Source organism: Oncorhynchus clarkii, chromosome 12 (genome assembly GCF_045791955.1).
Source record: "Oncorhynchus clarkii lewisi isolate Uvic-CL-2024 chromosome 12, UVic_Ocla_1.0, whole genome shotgun sequence".
Classification (NCBI taxonomy): Eukaryota; Metazoa; Chordata; class Actinopteri; order Salmoniformes; family Salmonidae; genus Oncorhynchus; species Oncorhynchus clarkii.
In genome coordinates, this window is record NC_092158.1 from 63,523,010 (window position 1) to 63,536,746 (window position 13,737).

General features: G+C 42.7%; 1 protein-coding gene across 4 annotated transcripts; it reads right to left on the minus strand.

Annotated features, from left to right (window-relative positions):
* Positions 1–1,159: 1,159 nt before the first annotated feature.
* On the minus strand, positions 1,160–13,512 carry LOC139422119 (troponin T type 1 (skeletal, slow)). 4 transcript variants are annotated; one of them, XM_071173269.1, is made up of 14 exons: positions 13,445–13,512; positions 6,963–6,995; positions 6,703–6,719; positions 6,145–6,207; positions 3,844–3,867; positions 3,337–3,358; positions 3,169–3,229; positions 2,878–2,994; positions 2,555–2,632; positions 2,328–2,441; positions 2,010–2,122; positions 1,720–1,810; positions 1,533–1,573; positions 1,160–1,395 (listed from the first exon to the last, which is right to left on the minus strand). In XM_071173269.1, exons 2-14 carry the CDS (start codon positions 6,986–6,988, stop codon positions 1,350–1,352), a joined length of 813 nt encoding a protein of 270 aa, XP_071029370.1. In that variant the 5' UTR covers positions 6,989–6,995; positions 13,445–13,512; the 3' UTR covers positions 1,160–1,349. The 4 variants fall into 4 exon arrangements, with proteins under 4 accessions (XP_071029370.1, XP_071029371.1, XP_071029372.1 ...); XM_071173270.1 differs by having other exon boundaries at positions 6,963–6,990; positions 13,445–13,490; XM_071173271.1 differs by lacking the exon at positions 3,844–3,867.
* Between the last annotated feature and the right edge of the window lie 225 nt (positions 13,513–13,737).

The window sequence follows — 13,737 nt, forward strand, 5'->3', positions numbered from 1 at the left end:
TCTGTGATTTATTTAGAATTCAAGGCACACTTAACCAGCATGGCTACCACAGCATTCTGCAGCAATACGCCATCCCATCTGGTTTGGTCTTAGTGGGACTATCGTTTGTTTTTCAACAGGACAATGACCCAACACACCTCCAGGCTGTGTAAGGGCTATTTGACCAAGAAGGAGAGTGATGGAGTGCTGTTTCAGATGACCTGTCCTCCACAATCACCCAACCTCAACCCAATTGAGATGGTTTGGGATGAGTTGGACCGCAGAGTGAAGGAAAAACAGCCAACCAGTGCTCAGCATATGTGGGAACTCCTTCAAGCATTCCAGGTGACTACCTCATGAAGCAGGTTGAGAGAATGCCAAGAGTGAGCAAAGCTGTCATTGAGGCAAAGCGTGGCTACTTTGAAGAATCTAAAATCTAAAATATATATTTTTGGTTTAACACTTTTTTGGTTACTACCTGATTCCATATGTGTTTTTTCATAGTTTTGATGTCTTCACTATTATTCTACAATGTAGAAAATAGTAAAAAAAATAAAGAAAAACCCTTGAATGAGTAGGTGTCCAAACCTTTGACCGGTTGTGTAAGGGCTAGTCAAAAGTCAAAAGTTTGGACACCTACTCATTCAATCTTGATTTTTTACTATTTTCTACATTGTAGAATAATATATATATATATATATATATATATATACATAGAGAGAGAGAGAGACAGAGAGAGAGAGCAAAAGTGTGTGTTTGTGAGCTCTCTGCAAGTAGATCAGGCCTATAATTCCCTTCTGCCTGTCTAGTAACGTTATGGCTTGATGATTACTAGTATGTGCTGTAATAATGGTTTATAGTGTCAGCTAATATGTGTGTTTAAACCAATGAGTGTGTCTCATTAGTGGTCACCCGGGTGTAGTGTACCTACTGTATGTAGTTCTACAGTGGGTGTTACACATCTCTCCAGCAGAGGGCAGCATTCCTCTAGTTCAGTAATGTGGGAGTAGGAGGAGGTTGGCCAGCCTTGACACTGATCTAAGGTCGATTCTGAGTCATTATACTTTCTCCCACGCTCCCAATAAAGTAATACGTGTGTGTGTGTGTGTGTGTGTGTGTGTGTGTGTGTGTGTGTGACAATTTCCAGAGGAACATCAAACTAGCAATCTCAGCGAGTGTGCACCGTGTTATTATCAATACATTTTTATTAGAACTTGTATTTTTGCAATGAAACACATGAGGACATGCCAAAGAAGAGGGTGGCCACAATAAGAGAGGAAAGATGGAAGAGGGGATGGTGGGATCTCCCTCCTTTCTTGTTCCCTCCAACGCCGTCTTCTCCCTTCTCCCCTATGAGAGCGGGAGCTTCTTTACTTCCACCGACCGCCAACCTTCCCCTTGCCATGGACCTTTTTACTACAGGGGAGAGTGAGAGAGAGGAGTTACTTGTCGACAAATGCACATACCATACAAACACGTGTTACTGAAAAAAAGTGGCTAAAAAGTTCATCTAAAGAAATCAAGAAATTGAATAGGGTTATTACTGTACTTACAATTTCTGGGCACTCGTGATTCTATTCAAGAGAACGATAATCTGCACACACACAAAAAAAATGAGACGAGATCACATTTGCATCAGTGGTTTCACGAATACTACACAACAGACGCACACAGTCGCTCACACACGAGCCTAAACATCTGTGGATTCTGCCTTTGGTACATGTGTCCAGGTCTTCCCACCTGATATTTCTGTTTCTTCATGTGGTCAATGAAGTCAAACTTATCCGACTCCAGCGCGTAGATCCAGTTCCACATCTCCTGAGCTTGTTGCCTGGGAGACCAAGAGAAGGTGTGGGGGGGGGGGGGGGGTTACAGGCAGTAACCATAGAAACACAGTTGGCAGCCAGCTGTGGGGGCTTTGGACGTGAATTGTAGAAAACTCCGATGTGGTGGTTTAAGGAAGATTTTTGGCCCATGTGTATTTGGCTTGGGGATAAGGTGAGGTGTTGCGTGATCGGCCCGGGACTCACTTCAGGGCGTCCTCTCTCAGGTTGTCGATCTCCAGTGTGGGTCGTCTCTCAGCCAAGGTCTTCTTCTTGATCTCTCTCCCCGTTAGACGCTTCCCTCTCCCACGATGCTCCGCCTGGAACGTGTCAAATATGCCTAGAACTTCACAAACTTCAAACTATATAGAATGTTCTGATTCTCTCTGTATGTTCGCAACAGTCTGACAGAACATTTGACCCGCAACTGACCAACAGCGTAGATATTTATCTTAATGAAATACCTTTGCTGTATGAATCATCTGCTCCTAAAACTAACAAGCGAAGGACAGTGGACATAAGTACCTTTTGCAGGAAGCCCCCAAAGTTGGCCCCCATGTTGGAAAGAACCTTTTTCTTCTTGGCCTCGTCTTCGTTCTTCTTTTTAGCCTCCTCGTCTTCCTTTCTCTGCCGCTCTTCCTGAGAAAGAGAGAACGATAAAGTTAGAAAGGGAGAGGACATTCCCGAACACGACACAAGTCTACCTGTTGCTTAAAACCAGGAGTACCACAGTGGTGTCTGTTTGTCCCTACCGCAATCCTGTTCTGACGGTCCCGCTCCTTCTCCGCTCGAACCCGCTGCACCTCTGCCCTCTCAAACCGACGCTTCTCCTGTGGGGGATGAGAGAGGGAAAAGATGAGAGGAAAGGACATTGGACTTTTTCTTATCAACTTTTTTGGGGGGGGGGATCATGAGCTTGTGCGCTCCTTGACCAGGGTCGTGGTCTGTTGGGATGAAACGTAATAAAAAAAATATTTAAAAAAACATGAGCATTGACAAGTTCATGTAGTTAAGGTGGTACTTCCTCTGTTCCATTTCAACACTTCAACATTATGTATACAGGAAGTTGACTCACAATTCGGTCCTTCAGCCCAATGAGCTCCTCTTCCTCCTTCTTCCTCTGGTCAAAGTGGACATCAATCAGACTCTGCAACTCAATGAGGTCCTTCTCCATCCTCTTCCTGTGGATGTCCTGAGAGAGGATTGAGATGAAATAGATTCTTATTCAGAGATGTGGTGGAAAGCGGAGCTGCATCAAACTAACAATCACTATTACTGTTCAGTGGTGAATTTGGACATTGAAGGGGAACAGCCAATCAGGACCCAATAATGGACCAATTCCTTGATATGAGATGACATCACTCACATCAAAGTCCACCCTATCCCCCTCTGGAATCTTGGGAGGGGCTAGCTGGGGCACCATGGGCCTGAGTGGGGGGAATAAGTGAAATAGAGGATGAACAGAGAAATAAATGTTTTAACCTATTTGTCACACAACACAAAGCAAAATTGCCACAAACAAAAATGAACATACTTGGGCATGGGGAGTTTCTCCTCTGTATAGAGAGAGAGAGAAAGAGAGAGAATAATTAACACATGAAAGCACAGAAATTGATATTCTTGCTCTCATTCTGAAGATGTCATATGAAATCCATCGTCCTGAAGAAAATAGAGGACACAAATCTCAAAAACAGGACAAAAAGTCAAGGCCATATGTTTTGAGTAAATCATACATTGATATCAAAAGGGTGTACAACAAAAAAAAAGATTTGAGTTATGTCTACAGATCTGAAAGTTAGTATTTGACCTCCAGAGTACAGCAGGAGCAACAGCATGCACTATCATCATCATCATCATGATGTGTCTGTGTGTGTAGCTACAGCAACAGTACAGCTTTGTTGATGAGGTCATGAGTTAAAGAGTTAGAACATGTGATTCCTTCTTCTTACAGGCATTTCAAATGTAGGTTAGATTTAATGTGATTTTAAAAAATCAATGTGTGCCTCGGGTGTATTAGAATCACTCCCACAATCACTCTCACCTTCCTCCTCCTGAGCTTCCTGCTCTGATGTGCCAAAGGCAGAGGGAGCGAGAGAGAGAGAGAGCGAGAGAGAGAGAAAAGAGAGAGAGAGATATACAGTAGATATTGAGAGAAAGAGAGAGATGGGAATGGTGAGAGAAAGATAAAGATGGGATAAAAGATTGAAGCAGAAAATTGATAAGAAAGGTGTAAAATATGAAAAACAGAGGGAAGGAGGGAGGTGCAAGAAGAGAGATATGGAACGATTGAAGAGAGAGTAAGTTTAATGCAGTGGTGCCGACAGGCTTAGGAAAACTCACATGTCCCATCATGCACTGAGGGCCACATCATTGACTACAATTGTGTGACCCCAACAGTTACTAGAGAGAAATGTAGTTTTCTGAGACACAATCACACATGTACATACAAGAAGTAATTGCAAATGTTCTACTACTATGTTGTATATGAGGATCTACACTGAGTGTACAAAACATCAGGAACCCCTACTCTTTCCATGACATAGACTGACCAGGTGAATCCAGGTGAAAGCTATGATCCCTTATTGATGTCACTTGTTAAATCTACTTCAAGCAGCGTAGATAAAGGGGAGGTTACAGGTTAAAGAAGGATTGTTAAGCCTTGAGACATGGATTGTGTATGTGTGCCATTGAGATGGTGAATGGGCAAGTCAAAATTTAAGTGCCTTTGAACGGCGTATGGTAGAAGATGCCAGGCGCACAGGTTTGAGTGTGTCAAGAACTGCAACGCTGCTGGGTTTTTCACGCTCAACAGTTTCCTGTGTCTATCAAGAATGGTCGACCACCCAAAGGACAGCCAGCCAACTTCCCTGTGTAACACTTAACCCCTTTGTAAAGTGCATGCCCCTACGAATGTTTTATTTTTTACTTATTTTTATTTAACTAGACAAGTCAGCTAAGAACAAATTCTCATTTACAATGACAGCCTAGGAACAGTGGGTTAACTGCCTTGCTCTGGTGCAAAATGACAGATTTTTACCTTGTCAGCACGGGGATTTGATCTAGCAACCGAACGTCCAATGCTCTAACCACTAGGCTACCTGCCGCCCAAGTCTAAAGTAGTGTTGTGTTGTAGGGGATATACGAATAGAGGCTGTTCTGTGGCCAAAAGGGTTGCAATGCAATATTATGAAGGTGTTCCTAATGTTTTGTTCACTCCATGCATATTGTCCCCACATAAAGGAAGTGCAGAGCATTAAAAAAGTCGAAAACTAAGCAGCGAGAGCAACAAAAACAAGCAGTTGAACACTGAAAAGTACCGCAGCGATAACAACAACTGTAAAACCCATACCGGAAATAGATTGAGGCTAAATAGAATGGAATAACCCTATATGTACTCCGTAGATATAGATCATATCATCATTTTTTATTTTATTGGCATTTATTTCTTTAATATTTTTGTTGGGATAATGTGTTCTCTCCCTACCTGTGTACTCTTATTTCTCTGATAGCCAGGACCAGCACAGGGTCAGCCAATGGAAGCGGGACATAAGGGATATTGACAGGTCAGAGTGCATCACCCATTAGTCTGGCATTATACACAGAATACCTTGCTCATTAAGATACTAATGTCGTCCGTATCTCATCTGAGTGACCTCGGCTCTTAAGTCAGTCTGATTGGACAGACAGGTTCTGTCGCTGATGATGACTTGTGAGTTCTGTTCATCTCTAGATTCTTATTGGCTATTTCTACACAGTGGGCTAATCATCATTATGGCTTGACATCCTAGGTAATTCCCACGTAATCAAATCAAATCATAGTTGATTGGTCACACACACAGTTTAGCAGGTTTTATAGCTGGTGCAGCGAAATGCTTATGTTACTAGCCCTAACAATGCAGTAGAATGTCAAACGAGTACACAAATATATATATATCTGTAGAAACACAACAAGAAATCAGGAAATGTCGGAACGAATCCAATTAAGAACCCAAAGTCACATAGAGCAAGTCACATGGTTCTAGTCTAAAGTGTTATACAAGATATGAGGTGTCTTTTGAGACAGCCATTGTTAAGTAGGTGTGTTGTAGGGGATTTAGGGTGTAATTTGGGACACAACCAGTCTAAAGTAGTGTTGTGTTGTAGGGGATATAGGGTGTAATTTGGGACACAGACAGTCTAAAGTAGTGTTGTGTTGTAGGGGACTTAGGGTGTAATTTGGGACACAGCTAGTCTAAAGTAGTGTTGTGTTGTAGGGGATATAGATTGTCATTTGAGACACAGACAAAAGTAGTGCAGTGTTATTGTACATATAAGGTATCATTCGAGAGACAACTAGTCTCACCTCCTTCATCCTCCTCCTGCGGTTCTTCTTCTGGCTCCTCCTCTTGCTCCTCCTCTGCCTCCTCTGGAGAGAGAGTAAGCGAGAGAGAGAGAGAGCGAGAGAGAGCGAGAGAGAGAGGAGAGAAGAGGGGGGGGAGCCAAATGGAGAGAGAGAAAGTCAGAGAGCAGTTCAGAGGACACAAGAAGGGACATGGAGCAATGAAGAAATCCAGGCAACGTGGTAGACATAGGGGGGGGGGGGGGGGGACCTAAGAAAGACAAGTGTGGAGACGAAAAAGACACATATGAGACAAGGGGATGGGGAGAGACATTAGAATGATGAGTAAAGAGATAGAAGATGAAAGGAATGGAGGGAGATGAAAAGAGAGACAGAGAGTGTGTGGCTAATAGGGGGTCAGAGGCTTGGGGCTTTAAAAACCATTTGTCAGTGGTGTGCTGAAAGCAAAAGGATCTGAGAGAACAGGCTAATAATAACAGGGCCGTGGACGGCCACATGCAAGGCCAAGTGTGGTCCAGCATGAATGACAACACTAACACCTCAGCTCAGCAACCGACTCACCTTCCGCCTGCTCCCCCCTACCAGAGAGAGAGAGAGGGAGAGAGAGAGAGAGAGAGAGAGAGAGAGAGAGAGAGAGAGAGAGAGAGAGAGGGGGGGGGCGGGGAGAGAGCAAACGTGTGTGTGTGTGTGAAAGAGAAAGAGAGAGAGAGAGAGAGAAAGAGAGAGAGAGAGAGATTCAGTTGGCAATACATTCAAAATTTAAACCAGGAAAGTGTCCATCACAGCATTACATCGGTAATGTATATTATTTCCATACTCACTCGTATTCCTCCTCTACATCAGACATGGCTGCACTAGAAGAAAACCGAAAGGAGAGTCGATATACATCTCATACATAATCACCAACCTCTTTACAATACAATTATCTAGTAACTATCACGCACTTCCACGACACAAAAATAAAATAGGTGCTCTCCCTCCTCTTTTGACAGTCGATTTGATGGCTTAATCCCCTGCTCGATTAGGTTTCATTCAGTTCAAAGTCTTGCACAGAATTCACTACATCAAAGCAAAAACAAATCATTTTTTCCCTCATACACAAACGACACCTGTGATGGGACACCACATTTCTCCCGCTGATCACACGTATGATTGATCCCACCCATATATTCCATTCATGCTCTAAGCTGCCAGAGTATTGGTCATCCTTTTTCCCACAATAAGAGAGGATGGTGGGATCTCCCTCCTTTCCTAAGAAGAGAAAGATGGAAAAGGGGATGGTGGGATCTCCCTCCTTTCCTAAGAAGAGAAAGATGGAAGTGGGGATGGTGGGATCTCCTTCCTTTCCTTTCCCTCCCACGAGCCTCTCTAAAGTTCTTGGTCTTGACCTGTGCCCTTTGACAGCTACGTTTGGAGTTCCATCCGTGCTGCGGTCTCACCAAAAGTAAAGCAGACAGACATGGTGACTTCCGGCGCCGACAGAGATGGCCGCCTCGCTTCGCATTCCTAGGAAACTATGCAGTTTTTAGTTTTTTTACGTGTTATTTCTTACATTGGTACCCCAGGTCATCTTAGGTTTCATTACATACAGTATCTTTATGTACATATTCTTTATCCCTTTACACTTGTGTCTATAAGGTAGTAGTTTTGGAATTGTTAGCTAGATTACTTGTTGGTTATTAATGCATTGTCGGAACTAGAAGCACAAGCATTTCGCTACACTCGCATTAACATCTGCTAACCGTGTATATGTGACAAATAAAATTTGATTTGATATTACAGCATGCTGAAAGCCCACCGACTGATCTTACTTCACTGGATGTCTTCCACACCACCCACTGAATCAGCCTGGGTTGAAAGACCTAATGTCCTTTCTTTGTTTGAAAAAGAAAGACAAATACACCCAGAGGAAGTACTGATAACTTTTTCCTGAGATGTTGACCTTTAAATGATTTAAAACAATTTGGGCCGACAGGGGGCAAGATGTGATATATTTTAACATTGTTTTCATATTGTATGTTTTGTGTGTGTGTGTGTGCGTGCGCCTTTCGTTTGTTTTCACGTTGTCGTTTGGCTTTATATGTCCAATAAAAATTTAAGAAAATAATGGTTGTTCACATGAACAGAGAAAGATACACACACTCACAAGGGGATTGTGCATGTTGGACCACGGGGGTTTCTGCTATAAATTGTCCCATGGTGCTGACATCTTTCTGGCTGACAAGCAGAGAGATTGACAGTGTGAACAGGTGAGAATGTTACGGCCCTAAACACAGACAGGGAGATACAGTTTCTGTCACTTTCTTCAGTTCCCCTCCTTTATTTCTCTCCTCTATTTTCCATCCCTATTTGTCACCTTGAACAATAGACCGGTAGATGACTTGTGTGAAGGAGTAGAGAGTAAATTTGAGGGTACACAGCAAATTGGCTCGCGTTGATTGTTCAATGTAACATTTCTAGTGTTGATTTAGGAACTAAATGAACGCTGGAAGAGTGAAATTCATACTCAGTGGTGTAAAAGAATCGCAAGCGTTGGTGTTAATAGCCAAAAGTATTGTTTTACACTTTGAAGAGTAAAACAGTCCCATCAAAACCACACCCATCCTTATATTTCCCAGCCAGCTTTACTGCAGGTAGATTTTTTTTTAGGATTGTTTTTAGTATCTGTGTTTTTGCATGTACATTGATTGATTGATTAATCTTATGCTGCACAAATATAACTAACATATTTTTTCTGAACTAATCCAATCAGGTAGTAAGATTTATTGTACTTGTTACTAGTTTAAATGGTTTCCGTAGTCTTTTTTAAAATCAACGCTGAATGCAGGTTAATAGAAATTACAACTGTATGACATTCTACCTCTGGCTGGATTCCAATAGGAATTACTCCTAACTTCACTGTGTTGGAGTAAAACTAGGCCATCAAAGCAAGGCCTTATGATATATGTAATGCAGTGTCATTAAGTTGAATGATAACATTCACCTAGGTACTCATTTGGTGAAAGCCACAGGCCTTTAAATAGAAAGAATTCAACAACCGTGCCTCAGTAAATAACAAATACAGTCATGTGTGGTATCTCTACAATTGTATTTAATTATTATTACTATTTTTTTAAACTAGGCAAGTCAGTTAAGAAAAAATGTTTATTTACAATGACGGCCTACCACGGCCCAACCCTAAAGACGCTGGGCCAATTGTGCGCCGCCCTATTGGACTCCCAATCACGGCTGGTTGTGATGCAGCCTGGAATCAAACAGGGGTCTGTGGTGACGCCTCTAGCACTGAGATGCAGTGCCTTAGACCGCTGCACCACTCAGGAGTAGCTTCATTCAAAAAGAAAAGGCACCATTGGAAATATGCAAATTAGGATTTAGACTATAGTGTTAAAACAACACCCAAAAGGACTGTTTAACACTAATAGGACTTAACTCTAGATTAAAACTAGAGTTGAATATAAATAAAACAGTGTTAATTAACCCAGTGTTAAATTTGCATAACACAGGCAAGTGTAATGTAGAGTACATTTTTTACACTACCAAGTGTTACATTAACACGCAAAATGTAACACTATAATCAGAGTACTTTTTACACTCTGTAGAGTGGGCCCATGTGTTATCTGTGGCAGTGTTAAAATGTACTTCAAGTGTTGATTTAATACTGCAAAAATGTACTGTGATAGCCGTGGTTGGTTATACTTGGGTTTGTATAATCAAAACCTATAGGTCTAGTCCTCAGCAATACATGTTGTCATTGAATGGAAGGGATTTATAAAACGTTACACTTGTGGCATGGGGTTGGTTTCAGCACATTAGACAGAATCCTGGTCCTTCTTTCCCCAGTCCTTCTTTCTTATCTTCCTCTTATGTCTATCAACCCGTATTCTTTGTTGTGTCTATAAACCCCTATTCTCTTTTCCCGGTGACGTCTCTCTACAAATGGTGTCAGCTGAAACAATTTATAGCATAGCAATTGCCCAGGAAATATTTATAGGGCACATAGCTGTCTCTCCCTCACTTGGTTTTGTGCCTGAAACAATGTCGGCCGTCCTAAAATGCCATCGGCGCCTCGCATAGATGAATCCATCCCGCTTTCCAACGGGGTGTCACGGCTAATGAGTTACTCAGTGTGTTTACCTAGCCAACGGAGGGGACAATGAGACGCACTGACGGATGGACGAAGGAACACATGGTGGGTGACAACATCGGTGGAGGTCCAGCGTTGATAGAGTCAGTCCAGCGCTGATAGAGTCGGTCCTGTCGTTACCTCGCTTCCAAAGCTCCGCTGTGTTCTGTTTGACTTCTCGTGCTCGTTTGTGGTACTACATTGTCATGAGTTGATTGACGTTTTTTTTTTTCTTTTTTCAGTAGACTGTGTTTATCCAACGTATTTGGTTAGTTAAAAGCTAGTCCTGGTGCTGCTTCCCTCTCCCTGACCATTACCACATTCACTTTAAGACAATTATCAGCGCTAGATCAGTTCTCCCTGTTTTTACCGGCCTAACATCTGAAATCCACCATTGTTTAAGACCTGACTCTAGGCCTGTACCCAAGCTTATTCCACTCCAACCAGGAACAGGGTCATGATCATGGTCATTAGGCACCAAGGTAAAAAATATATATATATATAAAAATAAAAACACAGACAAACGGGGAGAGACAACCTGGAATTGTACAATAAGAAACATACATTTTGGTTCTGATGCAAAACATGAAAACATGCTCTATTGCGTGGCCCCAATGACCGACCCAGGAGAAGCCAGCATGGATATGGAAAAAGGGTGTGAACTCAAGCTGAGGGAGGGTTAAGAATGCCGGCCTAGCAGTAGGCCGACCTGGCGAGGCAGCGGAAGCCCACCATTTGGAGCTAAATGGCAGTTGGTTGGTAAATGGTCCGGCAAGACAGACGGGATTTGAGGCAAGTGTAAAGTTTCTCCGGGACAGCAGCGGAGGGAGCATTGACTGTGGAATTCTGATGGGTTCATTTTAGTCAAGGACGCCGTGGGATGGGAGGCAGGGTGGGGAGACGGTGGGAGATTAGAGTGAGTCACAGCGGCTCATTATCACTGCTATAGGGGAGAGGACAGTATTAATAGTCCTAGGGAGGGAGGGAGAACGGGGATCACTGCCCCTAGCTATCAGTCTGTCAGAATGTCTATCTAACCCGGTGGGAACGAGAAGGAGGAGGGAGGAAGAAGAGAGTTAGCACAGTATGACGGACTAGCTGACTGGACGTTAGGGCTGGCTACAAGAGCTACAAGGTCAATGAGGGTCCTGGACTTATCCCAGCCGCTGCAATTAAAGTACAATCCATAATCATCCACAGGAGACAAAATACCCAAAACACAAACCATCATATATGACCAGGCCTACATTGATCAGTACAGGCAATACTTACAGTTGAAGTCAGAAGTTTACATACACCTTAGCCAAATACATTTAAACTCAGTTTCACAGTTCCTGACATTTAATCCTAGTAAAAATGTCCTGTCTTAGGTCAGTTAGGATCACTACTTTATTTTAAGAATGTGACATGTCAGAATAATAGTAGAGAGAATGATTTATTTCAGCTTTTATTTCTTTCATCACATTCCCAGTGGGGCAGAAGTTTACATACACTCAATTGGTATTTGGTAGCATTTCCTTTAAATTGTTTCACTTGGGTCAAACGTTTCGGGGAGCCTTCCACAAGCTTCCCACAATAAGTTGGGTGAATTTTGGCCCATTCCTCATGACAGAGATGGTGTAACTGAGTCAGGTTTGTAGGCCTTGCTCGCACACGCTTTTTCAGTTCTGCCCACAAATTTTCTATGGGATTGAGGTCAGGGCTTTGTGATGGCCACTCCAATACCTTGACTTTGTTGTCCTTAAGCCATTTTGCCACAACTTTGGAAGTATGCTTGGGGTCATTGTCCATTTGTAAGATCCATTTGCGACCAAGCTTTAACTTCCTGACTGATGTCTTGAGATGTTGCTTCAATATATCCACATAATTTTCCTCCCTCATGATGCCATCTATTTTCTGAAGTGCACCAGTCCCTCCTGCAGCAAAGCACACCCACAATATGATGCTGCCACCCCCATGCTTCACGGTTGGGATGGTGTTCTTCGGCTTGCAAGCGTTCCCCTTTTTCCTCCAAACATAACGATGGTCATTGTGGCCAAACAGTTATATTTATGTTTCATCAGACCAGAGGACATTTCTCCAAAACGTACAATCTTTTTCCCCATGTGCATTTGCCAATTGTAATCTGGCTTTTTTATAGCTGTTTTGGAGCAGTGGCTTCTTCCTTGCTGAGCGGCCTTTCAGGTTATGTCGATATAGGACTCGTTTTACTGTGGATATAGATACTTTTGAACCTGTTTCCTCCAGCATCTTCACAAGGTCCTTTGCTGTTGTTCTGGGATTGATTCACTTTTTGCACCAAAGTACATTCATCTCTAGGAGACAGAACGCGTCTCCTTCCTGAGCGGTATGACGGCTGCGTGGTCCCATGGTGTTTATACTTGCATACTATTGTTTGTACAGATGGTACCTTCAGACGTTTGGAAATTGCTCCCAAGGATAAACCAGATTTGTGGTCTACAATTTTCTTTCTGAGGTCTTGGCTGATTTCTTTTGATTTTCCCATGATGTCAAGCAAAGAGGCACTGAGTTTGAAGGTATGGCCTTGAAATACATCCACAGGTACACCTCCAATTGACTCAAATGATGTCAATTAGCCTATCAGAAGCTTCTAAAGCCATGACATAATTTTCTGGAATTTTCCAAGCTGTTTAAAGGCACAGTCAACTTAGTGTATGTAAACTTCTGACCCACTGGAATTGTGACACAGTGAGTTATAAGTAAAATAATCTGTCTGTAAACAATTGTCGGAAAAATGACTTGTGTCATGCACAAAGTAGATGTCCTAACCGACTTGCCAAAACTATCGTTTGTTCACAATAAATTTGTGGAGTGGTTAAAAAACCATTTTGAATGATTCCAACCTAAGTGTATGTAAACCTCCGACTTCAACTGTATATGCACCAACTAAAGACAATGACAGGGTGTCGGTTTGATCTAAAAGGTACAAAAACTGATGCCACAGACAGATAAGTATATTTTTGTTAGGAATATCTTAAGATGCCAGTTTCCCGGACACAGGTGAAACTGAGTCTTGGATCAAAAAAACTTTAGGCCAAGACTAGGCATAATCTCTGTCTGAGAAACTGACCCTACATGACCAAAACTGAGCGAGCAGCATCAAGAGGTGAAAGGTCATTCAGAACCTGGATGTACAGGAGGAGTTGGAGAAAGACTTACCAAGAGCAAGGTGAGGATTCAACGGTGTGACAGACCGATAGACAGAGGAGCCCAGGAGAATGACTATTGTCGTGAGACAATGGGAGTTTTATACAGGGGAGGGGTGGTGATGGGCAGTGTGTGTGTGTGTGTGTGTGTAGGGCAGAGGGCCATGGGCGGATTAGGAGAGAATTTTGGGAGAAAGACAACCGCCTACTGGGATTAAGAGAACGAGGGAATGACCTCACTGAACAAAAGAGGGGCAGGTGGCGAGAGAGACAGAGAGAGACACACAGAGAATGAAAGTGGAGAGA